Genomic DNA, 17,938 nt, shown 5'->3' on the forward strand with positions numbered 1-17,938 from the left:
TTTAGAAAATTTAAAACGCATGTATTGACACTTTTATTATAGCCATCTTCCATTTTTTAGGGGCGCTTAGTTTTTTACCAAAGTTTTTTAAATTTTATATCTCCATGTGCCTAAATTTGTTTTATTGTGTTCACTAACATCGCTTTTTGTTGTTGCGGTTGTGAAATTTACAAAACCGGATAAGCTCCCACCAGAAACCTAAACAAGTCAAGTTTTTTAGGTTTTTTAACTTACAAAAAGAGTTAAAATACAGAGTTGAACATTCACTTGGCTTCTATGTTTTGAGTTCTATATTGCTGCAGCTTCGTGCTTAATATTGCTTACAAGTATATGTGTGTCTAAAATCTGTTGGTTGTTCAATTTCTTCGCTTCCACATTTGCTTTCTGTTGGGTTGAGGTAATATGGTTCATGTTTTTACCTTCTTTATCGTCCCATTTGTTACGAAACAAAATAACTGTTTACAAAATTATTTAACTGTGTCTTTACGAATAACGTGTAGATCTTACCCCCCAACATTATATTTTTTATTAAGATAAAAAAAATATGGCGTTCGGTAAAAACCAGCGATGTATTGTATTCTGATTTTTTGCATTGTAACTTTATTGTAGGTGAAATTTGTTGGTGTTTTAGAATTCATGATTTATTTTTAACACGTTTGTTCCCGCTGTATAGTTTATCCTGTCCAAGTCGACGAGATAAAATTACGGTAATAAATTAAAAAAAGTGCGATTAAAATTATGAAACAGTGTAGACAACGACTTTTTAGGAAATGCTGTAAAATTGTTGTAGTTTAAACAAACGTTCCGAAAAAAACGAACGTCACGCAATACTTCGCCATTTTGAAAAAATGTTTTTTAACTTGACTTTTATTGGCGACGACGCAACACGAAGAACTTGTAGCTGTATTGAGTGTATAGCCTCGCTAAGAAACGGATGGTTTAGCATCGTTTATCTCTTTACCAATAACCGCATCTGTTCCTTCGGATTACCGTCACACCGTTGTTTACAAACTAAACAGCGTAGCGCCCGACGCCGTTGTCTCTGTCAGCCGTGTTTCGGCTTGCCGGGCGCGGCGTAAATTCTAGTAATTTCCGATGTCGCGTTTAGCGCATGTCAAATAGTCGGTAATGACGCTTGTCCACAAAATGACCTTCATCACTATTTTTGACTATTATTATCAAGTAAAACCCATGTCAAAATAACCGTAAACTGTCGTTTGCAGCATTGCGGCTTGGACCGTGTTTTAAAACTCGAGTAACCTCACACCACAACAACTGTGAGTGTTTTGGCAATGATTGGTCGATTACTTCAAGGTGGTTCGGTATTTCGGAGCTCTTATATACCCAATAGTAAATTACCAAACATTGTTTTTCCAGGGTTCAGGAAATATCGACATTACTGAAGTAGCAACATAAAACTTACTCTGAATTGAATATTTAAAGTATCACATTTGAAAAGAATTGAATATGGACAACTCCGCTTACAGTGCAATGCACCATCATATGATGAACTCGGGCCCAATGCAACATCATGACCCATCATGTTACCCCCCATCACCGTATTCTGACCCAGCAGCCATTTCCCGCGAAGCTTTATTTTTCCAGTCAATCCACCCTGCTTTCGCTGGCGGCATTGAGAACTACCTGGACCCGAAGTACGCATCAGATCCTGCAGCTTTCGCATCCAGGTTGCCGTATCTACCCTTCCATGCTGCTTACGGCGTCTACGATTACGGATTCGAGCCGGCTTTTATCCGAAAGCGGAACGAACGCGAGAGGCAGCGAGTAAAATGTGTGAATGAAGGCTACGCAAGGTTGCGCGAGCATCTTCCGGACGAATACGCGGAGAAAAGACTAAGCAAGGTATTTAACAAAATGTTGAAATCAAAATGTTTGTATTTTAACAACTTATGGAACATCATTTTGGATTATTTTATAGGTTGAGACACTCAGAGGAGCGATTCAGTATATCAAACAACTACAGGATATGCTCGGCTTGGATAAAGAGGCAAAAAGGAAGAAGCGGAAGAGGAAAGCAGCAGAAGGGGAAGAGGGGGACAAGTTGGAGAAGATAGAAGATAAACAGAATCAACTTACTGAAAAGGCAACATCCGGAAACAACGTGCTTCGTGCTGCACAAGATTTGCTGGTCGATTCCCAATGTTCATTTGCCGAATCGAAACAGCCATCCAGCACGCAAACACATTTGCAAAAGCAGAACCTCAGATTCAAAGACGTTCAATGTTCATACGCAGGACATGACAATATATACCAAAGCCACCACACTCGAAGCAACACACATCCACAAGTTCAGCATTCATCAATTAACAACGAGGTTCTGCCTTCCCCTGTCGAATGCGATCGAAACTACTACGGCTGGCAAAACTGTGACCTAAATCGGTTTTATCAATACGAGAACCAGCGTTATACCGAAGCAAGCGACTGCTCACGTCACTACGATTCGAGTGACGTCATCGCCAGGCAAAGATGCGAGAACCGTGACGTAACCGACTCGTTTCAAACAAATTTTATGACTGCACATTCGCACATAAAAGACGGTAAGAATAAAGGTGCATCTATTTTTATTTTTCCTTCGGCTTTGTAATATAAAATGTTTTCTTATTCCAGCTTATGCAACTGCCCGATATCCAAGACCGCAAACAAGTAGAAACGGTTTCGAAACTCGGGGCGGGGACTCTGACGGTTTCAAGTCGGACAACAGCCCTATCAGCCTGGGGGCTTCCCCATGACGTCATCAACAAAACCGTGACTCTTAAAAACTTTTTAAGCGATAAATATCAGGTGTCGAATTTCTTCAATTTTAAATCGTTCACCAATTTCATATCTACCAGCCGTACAAACTGAAACTGTATACGACCCAAATGACTGAGGTTCTTATTTCGGCGAAGCACGCCATGGGTTCTGGTATTAGGCAAGAGGTTGATCCATTTCTTGAAGTCGACAAAGTTACGCTTTCGGGCGTGCTGGTGTACCAAGCGGCAACTATAGGATATATTCAATGAAATTTCAAATTTCCTCTCCCAATGTACTTTTGTTGGTTACCACGTTGTGTGTACGCAAGTTAACGAAATAGAAGGACAGTTTCTTATACATTTTGATATGTCTTTAAAACTTTTCAATTTTCTTATAGTCGCGTGCATTTATGCGTCGCAGGTAGATGTATTTCGTATTGTTTTCTGTTGTTCTGGTAAAGCTAAGAAGTACAAGCATAAAACAGCAGTCACGAGGACGAAGACCGAAACTGATAAGTGCGTCAAACAGCCATACGTCTCACTTACGCAGGCTAGATAGCCCACCCTGGTAGAAATTCCCCAACAGGACATCGGTGTTTCGCGTAGCTATATCATAGGTTCATAGCTAAATATGGCAAAGGTTTTTTAACTCAAAAATTATATGCAATTACGTTTATAGTAATGTGGGGTGAGATGGGACAGCTCTAGCACATTATATCCAAATATCCTGATCGTGTTTTTAACATTTAACACCGGTATATGGGAGTCGTAAGGATAAAGTTTTAAAACATTTTTAAATGTGCATACGTTTATCACCAAATGGGAGGGGAAAATGAAATGAAACGGTGTCCCATTTTCCCCCACTCTGGTATATTAAGATGAAAATAAATAAAATGTATAATAATATTTTAATGTCGTGTATAGCCTGTTGTATATAACCGGTATACTATACATTCTTGCAGCCGTGAGCCAACATTTTAAAGTGTATTCCGGGGTATTTCTCGCATATTTTCATAGGAATGTAGCAACGCAAAAGCAGTGGCGGGAGTTATTTACCCTCTGTATGCCCCGAATATGATATGCTCGGTTACAAGGATTACAAGGTGGATTTTAGCTACAGATAATAAATCGCGTGGATAGATGTGGTAACTTCAGCGATATGGTTCAGCAAAAATTTGGACGAATGATTTTGGTTTAATTTTTCAGCTGATTGCTATTTTTCGACAGAATAACTACGTGTGCTGCTGGGGCTTGACTTATTTCGTGGTCGTTTTTCTTTTATATGCCTGTAAACTGACTACGTTTCGGTTTACGTGCGGTTCAGTAATTTATGAGTTTTGTGTTTACCAACCACTTGTGGGATTACATTATTAGGATGGTTGGAGCCGCTCATGCTCAGTCGCTCTTACCGAGAAGCGATTGTTTGCTTGCGGGTGGTGTGACATGTTGTTGCTTTCACTTGACCTTGGCGCGTGGCGTTGCGTCCAGGGTTCATCTAACCAAATGATAAGATCGCTTTATCTCGACCATCTCGATACCAGGCAGGCGCGCGTCCGACGTCACGTCGACGTCAGCACGTCGGGCTGGAAGCGGACGTGGGAAGCGCCAAGGTAAATTTGCTCAAGTGCATCGGACACATACAAAGTAAATATGAACAAGATGTATCAGATACTTTGTGAGCACACAGAGGCGCATGGGGTTGTTTGGATTGGGATGAGCGGGAAGGGGGGCGGTGTGGGTGACGGGGAATCCCCTGGCAAACAGCGTCGACCCGCGGTTTGTTTGCTTGGCACTGCGGAACGAATTTTCGTAAACATGCGGCGTGGATCGACTTTCCTCTCCACTGCCTATATGTATCAAGATCGTCACAGTAAACCACTGTAGGCTTAATGATTTAGAAAATGGCGATTTAAACCTTGGTGGTGTAGAATTTAAATCCCCGTTGATTGGCAAGTTTAAGACGACTGCCGACGCAGGCAACGTCCGAAGTTTGTTTTTATTGCAATACCAACAATGTAAGTGGGTGATCCACGTCGATGGTGGCGAGGGCTGCGTTTAGCTGTCATTCGAGTTTAAAATATTTGTATCTACGTTTATGCTGGTAATGTTTAATACTGATGCAGTTATTAACTATCGTTTGTTAATATCAACACAATCTTTCAGTAAAGTCGCCAACAACACGTATTGTTAAATGTTTTGTATATAAAGACAGTGTTGTGTTTACTTGCAGTTTTATAAAAACCGCTACTATGTCCGTATATTTATTGACTTAAGGGTATTAGGTAGCGTGGGGAAATTCATTCAGATTAACTCGGCGTGACGTCGTTTGCCCGCAGAGTTTTAAAACTCTCCAGTTTGTCACACCCGATTTTGCAGTGGCGAGTCGGAAATGTCGTTGTGTCGTGACAATACGATCACTGTGTAACACTGTACGGGTTAGATTGGCCATAACATGGTCAGTGCTCCCACAGAGAATGACCAGCGCAAACGGCCGTATGTGGATGACCGCTTACACCTCGCAAACTCCACTTTAAAAAAGCGGAAGACTGAAAAACGCTATTGTCTAATTTTAATTTAATTTTACTATAATTCCTAGTCAACAGTGTTTACAAATATTTAGTGAAATTTGAAACCTAACTGGCAACACTGTTCAGTGTCCAGCCACTGACAGATGGATTCGGTTGGCATGGAAGACAAGTGGCTCCATCAACGCTTCACGCTGTACTGAGGTCAAGAAATCCGATTTGTAGCAGTTTCTGCGGCTCGTCGCTCGTAAACCTCGCACGTCGGCTTAACCTTATCTGTAAGCGAGTGTTCCCTTTTGCACTTGTTCACTTGTGTTGTAAAAATAGAGCACACGGGTTTGATATCGACTTAAACGTTATTTATAGTCAAGTTAAATCGAATCAAAAAGTGAAGTTACGTTCTTGACGCAAACACCCTACTTGCTATAGCTGCTGTCCCTGATTGTAGGATTAAAACTAAATCAGTATTTTACTTTATTTGTTTTGATTTTAAGTGGAAACACTGGTCAATGTTACCCTAATATGAAATACTTTTGAACGTAAACAGATTGGTGATTGATGGGTTGCTTCTAATGTTTCTTCATTATGGCAAAATTAGTTTCAAAAGCAGCGTTAAACGACGGGTATAACTCTCGGTTCCTATATAAGCGCCACGCAGTTAAAATGATAGAGAACTGTCGGAATACACGGGTTGATAGAAGCGTCGCGAGGAATGTTTTCGAGACAGAGAATTGTCGCCAGTCCTGTAACCGATCGAGGCCAACTGCATGTAATCCGGTCATGGGAGCGAGGAACCTGATCGTATTACTTTACGCAGCACCCCCCACAACGTACCTCAGCTTTGTTGGTGTGGAAATTTATAAAGAAAAATTCAGCCAAAAATATATAGTACTTTGTGGAAAGATGGACCACCTTTAGCACATAATATCCAAATATCCTGATCGGGTTTGAAACAATTATAAACGGCCCATGTGAGCCGTGAAAATATGGGTTTATAATTTTTTAATTTTTCTTTGTTTACTTCTAATTGGGACGAGAAAATGGAAGGAAAAGGTGTCCCATCTTTTGCCACCCTACTGTATTGCGTAGTTTCATTATGTGCAGATGATGTCGGGATAATTAATCCTATTTCCCGTTAAGTAATACCGGTATTGGTTTAGCTGCGTGTAGGTGCTTATTCTAACATTTTCAACTCCAACAGATTATCAATCTTCATTGAGACAGGACTCGATGCATGTACATTTCACGCATCGGTGCAATGCCGGCTGTTGTGACAACAGCTTGTGATCTGTGTGGGCCCATCGCACCATTGTCTCGGAGGATTTGAGGTCAATTCTGACAGTTTAAAATCGCATAAACACATTTGTCAGTTAACCCCGCCACCTATCGATCATTGTGGCAAGTTCACGGTTAAAAAGGCTGTCAAAATATCGGTATCTGCAAACACATCAAAATCATCGGGAAGGTCTCCATGTGTGTGGTACTAAAGTATGTTGCTAACACACACATTTGAACGTAGACTTATAGTGGAGAAACATACCAATAATTTGTATGCTAAAATGTTCGGTCCGGAGACAGGACAGCTAACACTTGCTCTTCGTGTGTATGGTGTAAAGAGAAGTGTGACGCAGGTCACGGTTTGTTTTCTTTGCATATGTGTATGTATGACTGCAGTGGCCGTGGTACTTAAGCTAATTTGAAAGCAAATTACCCAGTGTACAATATGTTAAACATCCACGTCTGTCACCGTAGCACAGTGGTTTACAAGTGCAACCATAGGTTATCGAGTTCGAAGCTCTTTGTGGCATTTATTTTGGTTGTGTTCATACAAAACAAGCTGAGCGACAATAACCAGCAGTCTTTAAAATATTAACAGTCACCCAATCATACCTTGTACGCGTTACTTGGAAAAAATGAATGAATGACATTTACTTCGTCTTTTCGCTCACGATAACGAAGGACAAGAGAGTTGACAAAGGCGAAAAAATACTTGGTAAATGTATTTCAATTCAATTTAACATCCTTAAAACAACTTACCACTATTAAATAAAACATATTACCCTGCCAAATCGTAACAAAATCTTATTATTGCATTTACAAACGGTTTGCACCGAATTCACTAGACATACTTTGTATTTTACCGTTTACTATGTCTATGTTTCTCACCAAAGTGGTCATGCATGACCGATAAATGACTTGTCAAAATTTCATTTTCTTTTATTTAACAACTTGTGTTTGTGAACGAATATAAAGTGATGTGGAAGCTAGTTTTACTTGATATAATGTTTAAACGTTACGTCGTTTAGGTTTCTATTTGTTTTAGGTTTCTATTCTATTTGGTTAGAATATTTTTAATTGATTCGTACGCTGTTTTATCTGCTATACAACAATGTCTTTATTCGGAAACTCTGCAAGAAGTTCCAGCAAAAACTTGGTCGAGTTTCGTGCCGGGAAAATGCATTTAAAGGTGAAAATATTTTAACTTTAAAATGTACTATGTTATACACCATTATAGTACTAGTCAATAGCAATAAATTTGTATGTTTGATAAATTATAACTGCTAGCAGGCAGCATACAACGTAACATAAATTTGCCTTGGCATTATTTAGGTATTTAACGAACTAGTTATTATAAATGCTACATAATTAGGGAGTCCGATAAACATAATATCACATGTGCTTTTAATATTTGTATTTTGAACGTTGATAATTTATAGATTTGCACAACTTAATACATGTAATAAATCTTCGCAGTGAAAAATTAAGTAGTTTTGTTTATTAATTCAGGGAACCACAGTATCACCAGACAAGAGAAAGGGTCTTGTTTACGTTTACCAAGCCGAAGACAGCTTAATGCATTTCTGCTGGAAGGATCGAACAAGTGGAAGAGTTGAAGATGATCTTATTATTTTTCCAGGTTGTGTTTTGAAATTGTAGAAATACCTTAGCTGGTGACCAGTGGAAATTTTTAAAACATCCAAACATACAAAATTTCTCTCCGCAAATATTACATCCTCGGTTTTCATTGGACATAAAATATATGAGCATAATTGTTACCATATTCAGTTAAACGGAATTGTTATTTTAACAGATTATATTATTTAGATGATTGTGAGCTGAAGAAAGTTGCCCAGTGCACAACAGGAAGAGTCTTCCTGCTCACTTTCAAGTCAACAAGCCGGAAATTGTTTTTTTGGATGCAGGTACAATGTAACTGTGCAATAAATAAAACTATATACTACCACCAACAATATGGCTAAAAGTGATTCCTGCTTGTAAAAACGGCGAATTCGGAAAATTGAAAAGTATACAATTTTAGAAAATAAATGAAATTTTTATTTTTTGAATCCACTCTAATTTTTAGTATAATAACTAAAACTTGTATAGTCATTTTTCAAATAAAATTTATTTTTTAAATCATTGTATTTTTCAGGAACCCAAGACAGACAAGGATGAAGAGTTTTGTAAGAAAGTGAACGATTCTTTGAACAATCCTCCCCAACCAGGACAAAGTTCAGGCTCTGGTGCAGATCTTGGGGGAATGGATGGCAACATACAGGTATTACATCAGTCTCTTATGTTTTTTATACTTTGCAAAAAGTGTTAAAAAAACTAACTAAAAACAGTTTGACGCTGCATATGTCACACTGTCTAATGGGTATTGCAACTGCATGGTTCAATTTTTCAAAAGTTAAACACAGTGACACAAAATTGTTCTTTCAATGTAAGTAACTTGTTTTAGGATTTGTTGAACAACATGGACCAACAGCAGTTGCTTCAACTTATGGCAGGTGGAGGGCTTGGTAATTTACTCAGTCCAGGTAAGTTTAACTAAATGATATTGAATTTTACTTAAACATATATAGATTTTTTTTCTTAAAATATTGTGACTATAATTTGTCACCATATTTTGTCAGTTTGTTATTGTGCATTTTTCTTAATCTTTGCTACTAAAACCCAAATAAAAAAAAAATTTTTTTCCTTTAAGGTCGTTCCACTTCCCGGAGTTCACGAAATCAAACAACTTCTTCACCACGTTCCACAACAACTGTCACACCTCAGCGTTCCACCGTAGCTGATACAATCCCTGCTCCAGCGTGAGTTTTCAATGAAGAAATATTTTTTTTATTACTCACATGAGTCGCATCCAGTGGCGCAGCCTGAGGGGTTTAGAGTTTTGTTCAAAAACCATAAAATCAAAAAAAAAATTATGTCGAGGGGTGTAGAAAAAAATAAATTTGTGTTTGTGTACCATGTTGTATATTATAGAATTTTTTTTATGTTTCAGTGCAACAACAACAACAACAACTACTACAGCATCACAGCCTGGTGTTCAGTTGAGTCAACTGCAAGATATTTTATCCCAAATGGGAGCTCCAAAGCCGGAGCCAAAACGTAATTAATTAGGATAAAATATGCAGTATTTTACATAACATAGATTTTTAACTAAGATCAGAATAATTAAAACAAGGGAGAAGGGGGGACTAGCAGCAAATCGATAATCAGCCATACAGAAAAAAAAATGAAAAAATACTTCAAACAATGATCACCCAAAATATAACATACATAGTAACTTGTAAGCTGGCATAGGGTGTATAAAAATTTGTGTAATTACTCCTGAAATTTTCCACACATGCGAGGATAAATCAAGTTACATTCATTTATTCACAGTATTTGTTACAGATATTAACTTAGCAGATGCTATCACCCCTGCTGCAATGATTCCTATACTTGCTGATCCAAAGGTAATATCTCTCACTATCCAAACCTTACCTATTTAAATGCAGATTATCTCTTACTGCTTTTATATGTAGACTGTACCCATTCTTGTAGTTAATCTTCATAACTTTTTAAAAATATGCAGACTACTAAGAAGCTAAAATAACTAAATAAATATTTTACAAAAAAATCTGCAAAACATTGTTGAATCTCAAAATGTACAGTCTGGAGCGTTTTAACTAAACAATGAAATGTGATGCCATTACATTCTTCTATTTTAAACTGTGATTAATTTTTCGTTTAAAATCTTCATAACTTGCTAAATACTTAACTTTAAAAAAAAAAACTAGCGTATTTCGGCTGTTTCTCAGTCATCTGGAAAGTTTTTATCAGGGAATTACCATTATGCGTGGTAGCAGAAGTTACAGAATATTTAACTTTACATTCATAGGTCCAAGAGCGATTGAAACCGTTTCTCCCAGAAGGTCAAGAATTCACATCAACTGAGCAGGAGTTGCGAGAAACGGTTCGTTCTCCTCAGTTGCGACAAGCCATCTCCTACTTTGGATCGGCTCTTGCAGCCGGTGATCTTGCCCCTGTACTTGCTCAGTTTGGACTTCCAGAGGCAGCACAGTTGGCAGCAAGCAAAGGAGGTAAGTTTCTATTTAATTTTCGTTATCAGTTTTTTTCTACAGAGAAAGTGTTAAAACGTTCATTATAACCTTTTTGTGATACGCCAACTGCTGCAAATAATAAATAAAATGCAAAAACATTTAAAAGTATATTTTAGTAAACAACAAAATCTTTTTGAATGTGATGTTACTTCTTTTCAAAATGTTTAATAAAATTTAAATCTCTGGCGAGGTGTATGAGCAGTTATTAGGACTGTTGTTTTCCGGCCACGTGAGGATAAAGCAAGTTTTCATAATTTCAAAAATTGATGTCACTTTCCATCACATACAGATGTAGAAGCTTTCGCAAAAGCCATGCAAGAATCCGAGAAGAAGCCAGAAGAGGAAGAACACATGTCAGTCGATTAAATGATCTTTTCATTGCAATGTGACTACAATGAATAAACTGCATTAACAAAACAGGAATTGATAGTCCATATACCCCCATGCGGGTAAATTGTGTTATTTAAAAAGTTTAAGTGGCTGTCAGAGTCAGGTATATACTTTTAGAAATGGGTGTTGTATTTCGCTGCCCCATGCGTTATTGGTTGCTGGGTTAAATTCCGCTTAGAGCTGTTAGGTGTAAAACCTAGTTTTCCAATCCTTGACTTATTCCTCGTGTGTTAAACGCTACGTCAGCTGTGGAATGCTTCTATGTTCTCTTAAAATTGATACGCGAGACCGGGGTACTACTTAAGCAATCGATACGCTACATGACAATTGCGACGACACTGAAGGCCTTTTCAACCGAGATCTCTCAAGTTACTCACTTACAAATGTTACCACAGCGAGTTTCTTGGCCGGTAAATAGTTATTGCTGTTGTCTGTAAGTTCTCCCACGTCTTGACATAACTTTTATTCACCCATTCGGATGGAAAAGCGAAGAACAGGTTAATTAATACAAAAACAAAGAGAAGGAAAATTAGCAATAAAACGACAGGTATACCCAAACTGTGAAACTAAAGCAAAAAAACTGTTAACTAAACCAATATACAACTGCAATGACGGGCAAAGCAAAGCAGAAACGCGAATCGTCAGCCAGTAGACCAGTTGTGACAATAAAACATGGAAAAGCCCCAGAAGTTCAAGAAGTTGATTTCGCAACCCGTGTTAACGACGGTGAGTTCCGCTTCTAGTAAAACATTTGTATGTGTTTGAAGAATTGTATTGTTTACGCCAACATTATAACTCTATTTAGTTACAGCCACGCTTTTTAATTGACACTCTTTTTCATATTTTTATCCATAGCGTGTTTTAACAACCGGTATTTTGTTATTCGTTCCCTTTTCTTCGTTCTTTAAATAACGTGATCTTCGCTATTCTCCAACCAATATTGCACCAATGCCCAAAACTACTACCGTATGATATTTTCTGTGGAGCCGACGTTGACTCATAACTTTGCAATATAAACACTCTTTTCCATTTAATTTAATTTAGTGCCGGAGCTTTACACAGTCATCGGCGACCCAGTCGTCGAAACAGAAAGCAGAAAACACAGACGAAAATCGAAATCGATGACGACCAAGTCCACCATGACCAACGAGGACGACTACACTGTAGTTCACACCAACACTCCGTGCACATCACCTACGTCATCGGTGCGCTGTGACGATGCTAATGACGTCATGGAAGTGGGACATAAAATGGTCGGTTGGAAAATGACTCCGAGGGTAAGAAAAAGTTTGGTTGTAACATTCTTTTCCATCGTCCCATTTGTTTAGGGTAAGATGGTACATTCTTTTTTCATCGTCCAATTTGGTTGTTATATATAATCTAACCCCGCGAAAAGAGCGTTGTTAATTGTTAAAACACCAAAAGGACGCGCATGCCTACAAGAGTAACAACCCCTTTAAGCATGTAATATAAACTTAAAATTCATGCTAATACATGCAGCTGTCTTTCTTTAGGTTCATTTTCCACCGCCTAACACATTGAACGCAGCATCGCTTCGAACGTCAGAATTGAAACGAATCAATAAAAAGAAGGCGGTAAGTTTGTTAAGTTTACCTGACAATACGCCTGCCTTATAAATATAAGCGTGGGGGAAGATGGGACATTCTTTTAATCTGTTTTTTCCCATCCCATTTGGTAGTAAATAAAGATCATTCAAAGAATTGTAAAAACCGTATCCTTACGATTCTCATAGACCGTTGTTCTTTGTTAAACGCGATCAGGCTACTTGGATATTACGAGCTAAAGGCGTCCCGTATTTCCCCACAATAACATACAACTAACACCGATGTTATTTTAATATAGGATGAGGTAAAGATTGATCCACCATTCATTCACCGACCTGATAGAACGTTCATGGTCCACCAACATATGCCACTTCCAATGCAACCGGTTAAGGTTTGTCTCATTTCGTTTAAAATGCTGGTGTCAAATTTAACTGTACGTCTTTGTACTAGGCATGGCCTGGTTATGGTGGGAACGTTTACTTTCATCCAGTACAAGTGGACATGAAGCCAATTAGAGATAGAGCATATTCAACCCGGTCACCAGGTACACAAATATCTTTCATTGTTTCACCTCGAAGCATTGTACCTATATACATTCATTCCTGTTTGCCACGTTTTAAAATTGTTAAAGGACCACGTTCAAAGAGCGTCGCTACCTCTTCACACTACAACATGTCGCTTTCTTCACCCGATTTGTTCTCCATGCCTCGCTACACACCACATTCCCGCCACAATGCGATGTCACCAAGTCTCGCTTCCACACGGAGACCAATGTCGCAGTTTATAGGCAAGTATTATCTTCCATATAAAATATAGCCAGGTGGGGTAAGATGGGATAACTTTTCATTCTGTTTTTACGTCTTATTTTGTAGTAAACAAAGAACATTCAAAGAATTATAAAACCGTATCCTCACGACTCTCATAAACCGTTGTTATTTGTTTAAAACACGTTCAAGGTATTTAGATAAAGTGCGCTAAAGGTGTCCCGTCTTCCCCACACTACTATATATATGTGATACATGCATCATACACTTTTTTCTTCCACAGAGGTGAATGACAAACAGGATGAAATAGAACAAGCAAACTTAATTCGCCATCGCCAAATGTCACGTCTTGACAAAAAGTATATTCTCAATTTACCAAAGAACACGTCTTTGAATGAAGATTGGTCATGGATACAAGGTATATATAGTATTGAGGGAAGACGGGATACTGTTCCATGCGCCTGGCTGCTAGTGCCTGTTTACGAGTTACCACGTACGTAATATCGGGCACCCCAAACGTGGTCACTGGGTTGGAGCAATGGCTGTTACGTAACTTTGTTCAAGGATACACATAATAGAATGGTAGCACCATTGAGATTTGAATTTCGGCATCCTTTGAACTACGCGCCGGAATGATTTTTCAGCGGTGTTTTTCACATTACTAGTTAGTTAAGTTAACTCTTTCAGGATCGGAGTCACTTGGAAGCTTAAAAATCGGGAATCCTGAACTTGATTTGGAACGACATTCAATGAACGAGACGTTTACGCGACACACATTCGTCGAGAAAATTCCCAGAAATTTTATTTTCCATCCTTCTAACGGCGCAATAGAACCGGAGGCGGTTAGGAAATCTAAACTTCCTGCCAAGCTCAACCCATTGGCAGTGAGGAATTATTGCTACTCGCATGGTATCCCGGAATGGGCACTCAGACAGGTGAACATACATTTTCTGAAGTTGTAGTCACTATGACAACTATAGCTTTCTAATTGCATCATGATGCAGTGTCCATCGTTTTATGGTAAAAGCGAAATTTTATTTTTTTTAGTTTGTGGATAAGCATTATCGAAATGCTGACGGCCAGCTTAAGTTTCCAACTATTCCTTTGAGAATTAAAGGCAAAGGTGTGACAGACAACCCACACTCGTCCAATATATCTGCGTGGCGACCTGTTGTAGCAAATAACAAAGGAAGCGGCAAAAGCAAGAAAACGGTAACTCATATCGTCCCACAAACTACGAATGTAGTTTCTAACAATCACGTGGCAACAAATGAATTATATGAGAATCCTTTGAATTCGGAAAACCGTGAAAGTGAAAGAACACCGCCTCCAGAAGACCGGTTTTCGAACTTAAAGGACTTATTGGTACAGCATTACAAACGTAATTCTGAGTCAAACATGATGACTTAAAGAGTGTATTTGTAATTCAATATATTATGTCATATTTAAATATGATATACTAATATAATAACAAGATAATATATGAAAAATTCTGTCACAGACACTTACAGATAATTTATAAGAAGTGGCTTGTGCGAAATATAGAATAGCAATACCAAATTTGTGGCAAATAAATAGATACCCTATAAAATCTATGATAATGTAAATTATATATTTTTTTACGTAAGTGTTATCTCATCTATTAACAGATATTACAATTGCCTATATATTTTAACACAAAGACAGAAAAACGGTTGATTTGGTTGAGGTATGATAGTTATTTTACAACAACATGATTTGATTTTAAAAATCTTGAAAACATATCATAAGCTCTCATTGGTTGAAATGATGGAACCTCATGACCAGCGTTGCGTACTGTTGCATAGGTTAGGCCCGCATATTCTTCTGTATATCCACCAATCTAAACAAGAAATAAAAGCAGAACGAAAAATTAAACTTGCATGACAGGGCAACCATGGTCATTGTTATATGTTCCATGCACTTCGTGTCGGTTTTTACGTGTTACCATAATTACCATCTATGTAACTTTTTGGATAATTAGGTTTAAAAGATAATTTACACAACCTATAAGGGACCACTGATTTGGAGCAATTGCCATGTCTTGCCCAGGGATACATAAGCCTACAATGGTAGCAGCACTGAACCTTAAAACAGGATTACAGGAACTCAATAAACATAGATCTATAACAAAGTAAAGGGTTGAATTTACAGCAATCGCTATCAAACAAGTTCAAATGTTTTACCTGTTTTTTTGAGTCAGTCCAGTGTTGCCATTTAGATTTAATTTTTAAACCAAGCTCCTGAATGCATCTTCTCGTAGCTGATAATATTATATGTGTTTTATAAACTTTTTTGTGGTAATAAGCATACATACTTTATTAGTAATAAATTTACCAACTAAAAAATGAAACATGCAGCTTAGTTTTTAAATTTAAAAGATGTAATTATATATATTAGTTTTTCAACTAAAATACAATTTTGGATGTTAAAACATAAATTATTTTTTACTTTATTTTAAACTTTAATTTACAATTTCTAAAAGCCATACCTGTTGCTGGTACGACAGAATCAACATCGCCAGAATATATGAGGACATTTAATCCTTGGTTTAGGATGCTCTGTTTGTATATTGGCAACATACTTTGAGCAAAATCAACTTTTGAATATTTTTGGTTGATAAAGTCGTTGCAATCTGTCCATTCTGTTGGGTCAGCATGGATAGCTCTCTGTAACAATTCTATGTTGCATTTTTTATGGTATTTGCCTTAAATGAAAAATTCATCAATTTTGTGCATAGTAGCACAGACCCTCTTTACTGAAGTGAATTTCCATTTAAAACTGCATGATGGTTAACGAATACATGAACAAAGACAATATAAAACTGATATAAGTTAGCTTACTTGTACTAATGGATCATTAAGATATTTGCTTGTATAACTATCTTGACATGGAAAGTAGGGGGAACCAAGCTTTCCTTGTTCTATTGCATGTGCTTCTAAATTACTTAGTCGTTGTTTTGCAAATACAGATCCAGGTAGTTCAGAAGAAGCCAGACTTGACAGCAGGGCAATTGCATCCTTCGAACTTTTTCCTTGTAAACAGACATCCACATAAATATCATATGGATTAAGAGGTCCCATCTCTGTTGTAGCAGCCACTGAATACTGGTTACACAAGGCTTTATTATATGCAGTACCGCTACCAGAAGGAAATGTATAGTTACAATATTTCTTCAGCCCTTGATAAGTTTCATTGGCAATAAGATTGTGGCTGTACACATAGTCAGTCACTCCTCCATTGTTAATAGTCAAGTAAGTCAAAGGATTACCTAAAAAGTAAAAACTATAAATAGTTACCTAGAACAAGAATTGACACTATGTTACTTGCCAATCATCAGCCCTTTAAGGTTAATTTTATTTTCTGCTGTTTTAGAATTGTGTTCCACAATTTTTGCAGTTAATGTTGGGATGTAGTGACCAGCGTAAGACTCTCCTGCAATCCAGAACTCATTATCTTTAAAGTGGGGGTACCTGTAGATCAAATAAATTTGATTAAGCCATAAATGACAGTAAGAAGAGCTGGCAATTACAAAGAGAAGTAGTGATGTACCTATCTGGAGCATGATTAGTCTTGGCTAAGAAAACATAATAAAATACATCTACAGAAACATGCGTACTGTAATAGCAACATTACGCGAACAGTTTACTGTCAAAGCTCAGCTTAAGCATACAGCACTTATATTGTTTTAATGCAACAAAAATCATCAATAAATCTGAATTCTAAATCACAATCATATCATAAAGTTAAAGAGATACCACCCTAGCGACTTACGATTTAAAAAAATTCAAAAGAAATTCTAATGAATCAGAAGCAGTTTGCTCATCACCAGTAACATAATCTTGCGCGTTGTTCGACTTTGAAAACCCAACACCAGCCGGTGATTCCAAAAAAATCATGTTTGCAATTTTATTCCAGCTGTATTTATTTGTTCCAAGAGTAATATTAGGAAGTACGTAGAATGGTCCCATTTCCCCCAATAGACCTCCAAATGAAGAACACCCAGGTCCACCATTTAACCAAAGCACCAAAGGATCATTTTGTGGATCAGACTGTGATTCAATAAACCAGTAAAACAAACGTCTATCATGCGTTTTATTTACAACCACATAGTCAGCATATTGTTTAAAAGAGACTTGAGATTCCAATCCAGGTAAACCAGTGATAATTTTGCCATCACATCCGGTGTATAAAACACACAGAAATGTAAAAGAGAAAAAATTAACAAACAACATGCTATTCTATTTTGAAAACAAAATCTGCAAAAATATATATTATATGGATTTTTAAATTTATTATACATTAATTATTACCCAAATAGCCTTCTTTACAGCAAAACCATAATATTTGCCAATAACACCACACACCAGTATGTTTATCTCGGATAAAACTAATACAGTGATCAGCCAATTTCCCAGCACAGATCTAGAAAACATACTTAACTTGGCTATGCATATTCAATCAGGTAATAAACATTAAATAATAAAACCAAATTTATGTACTTTTCTAATTCACTCCACACTGAACTAC

The 17,938-nt window shown here is 37.4% G+C and overlaps 4 protein-coding genes across 4 annotated transcripts; 3 read left to right on the forward strand and 1 right to left on the reverse strand.

Annotated features, from left to right (window-relative positions):
• Positions 1-1,384: 1,384 nt before the first annotated feature.
• On the forward strand, positions 1,385-3,111 carry LOC778542 (transcription factor protein). Its single transcript, NM_001078188.1, is given in 3 exon segments — positions 1,385-1,863; positions 1,940-2,558; positions 2,629-3,111. Coding segments are annotated over 3 exon segments (1,137 nt in total). The 5' UTR covers positions 1,385-1,467; the 3' UTR covers positions 2,751-3,111.
• A 4,431-nt stretch (positions 3,112-7,542) lies between these two features.
• On the forward strand, positions 7,543-11,094 carry LOC100179410 (proteasomal ubiquitin receptor ADRM1-like). Its single transcript, XM_002131324.4, has 10 exons — positions 7,543-7,745; positions 8,066-8,195; positions 8,384-8,481; positions 8,712-8,837; positions 9,021-9,099; positions 9,267-9,375; positions 9,567-9,673; positions 9,962-10,023; positions 10,449-10,650; positions 10,961-11,094. The coding sequence occupies exons 1-10, from the start codon at positions 7,668-7,670 to the stop codon at positions 11,035-11,037; spliced, it is 1,068 nt and encodes a 355-aa protein (XP_002131360.1). The 5' UTR covers positions 7,543-7,667; the 3' UTR covers positions 11,038-11,094.
• Positions 11,095-11,237: 143 nt separating this feature from the next.
• Positions 11,238-14,850, forward strand: LOC108950918. Its single transcript, XM_018817172.2, has 9 exons — positions 11,238-11,787; positions 12,106-12,338; positions 12,576-12,656; positions 12,925-13,017; positions 13,077-13,170; positions 13,258-13,413; positions 13,674-13,808; positions 14,078-14,325; positions 14,438-14,850. Exons 1-9 carry the CDS (start codon positions 11,670-11,672, stop codon positions 14,798-14,800), a joined length of 1,521 nt encoding a protein of 506 aa, XP_018672717.1. The 5' UTR covers positions 11,238-11,669; the 3' UTR covers positions 14,801-14,850.
• Positions 14,776-17,667, reverse strand: LOC100177074 (serine carboxypeptidase 24). Its single transcript, XM_002131409.4, has 6 exons — positions 17,183-17,667; positions 16,739-16,881; positions 16,252-16,679; positions 15,900-16,077; positions 15,595-15,671; positions 14,776-15,251 (listed from the first exon to the last, which is right to left on the reverse strand). The coding sequence occupies exons 1-6, from the start codon at positions 17,641-17,643 to the stop codon at positions 15,108-15,110; spliced, it is 1,431 nt and encodes a 476-aa protein (XP_002131445.1). The 5' UTR covers positions 17,644-17,667; the 3' UTR covers positions 14,776-15,107.
• Between the last annotated feature and the right edge of the window lie 271 nt (positions 17,668-17,938).

Source organism: Ciona intestinalis, chromosome 2 (genome assembly GCF_000224145.3).
Source record: "Ciona intestinalis chromosome 2, KH, whole genome shotgun sequence".
Lineage (NCBI taxonomy): Eukaryota > Metazoa > Chordata > Ascidiacea > Phlebobranchia > Cionidae > Ciona > Ciona intestinalis.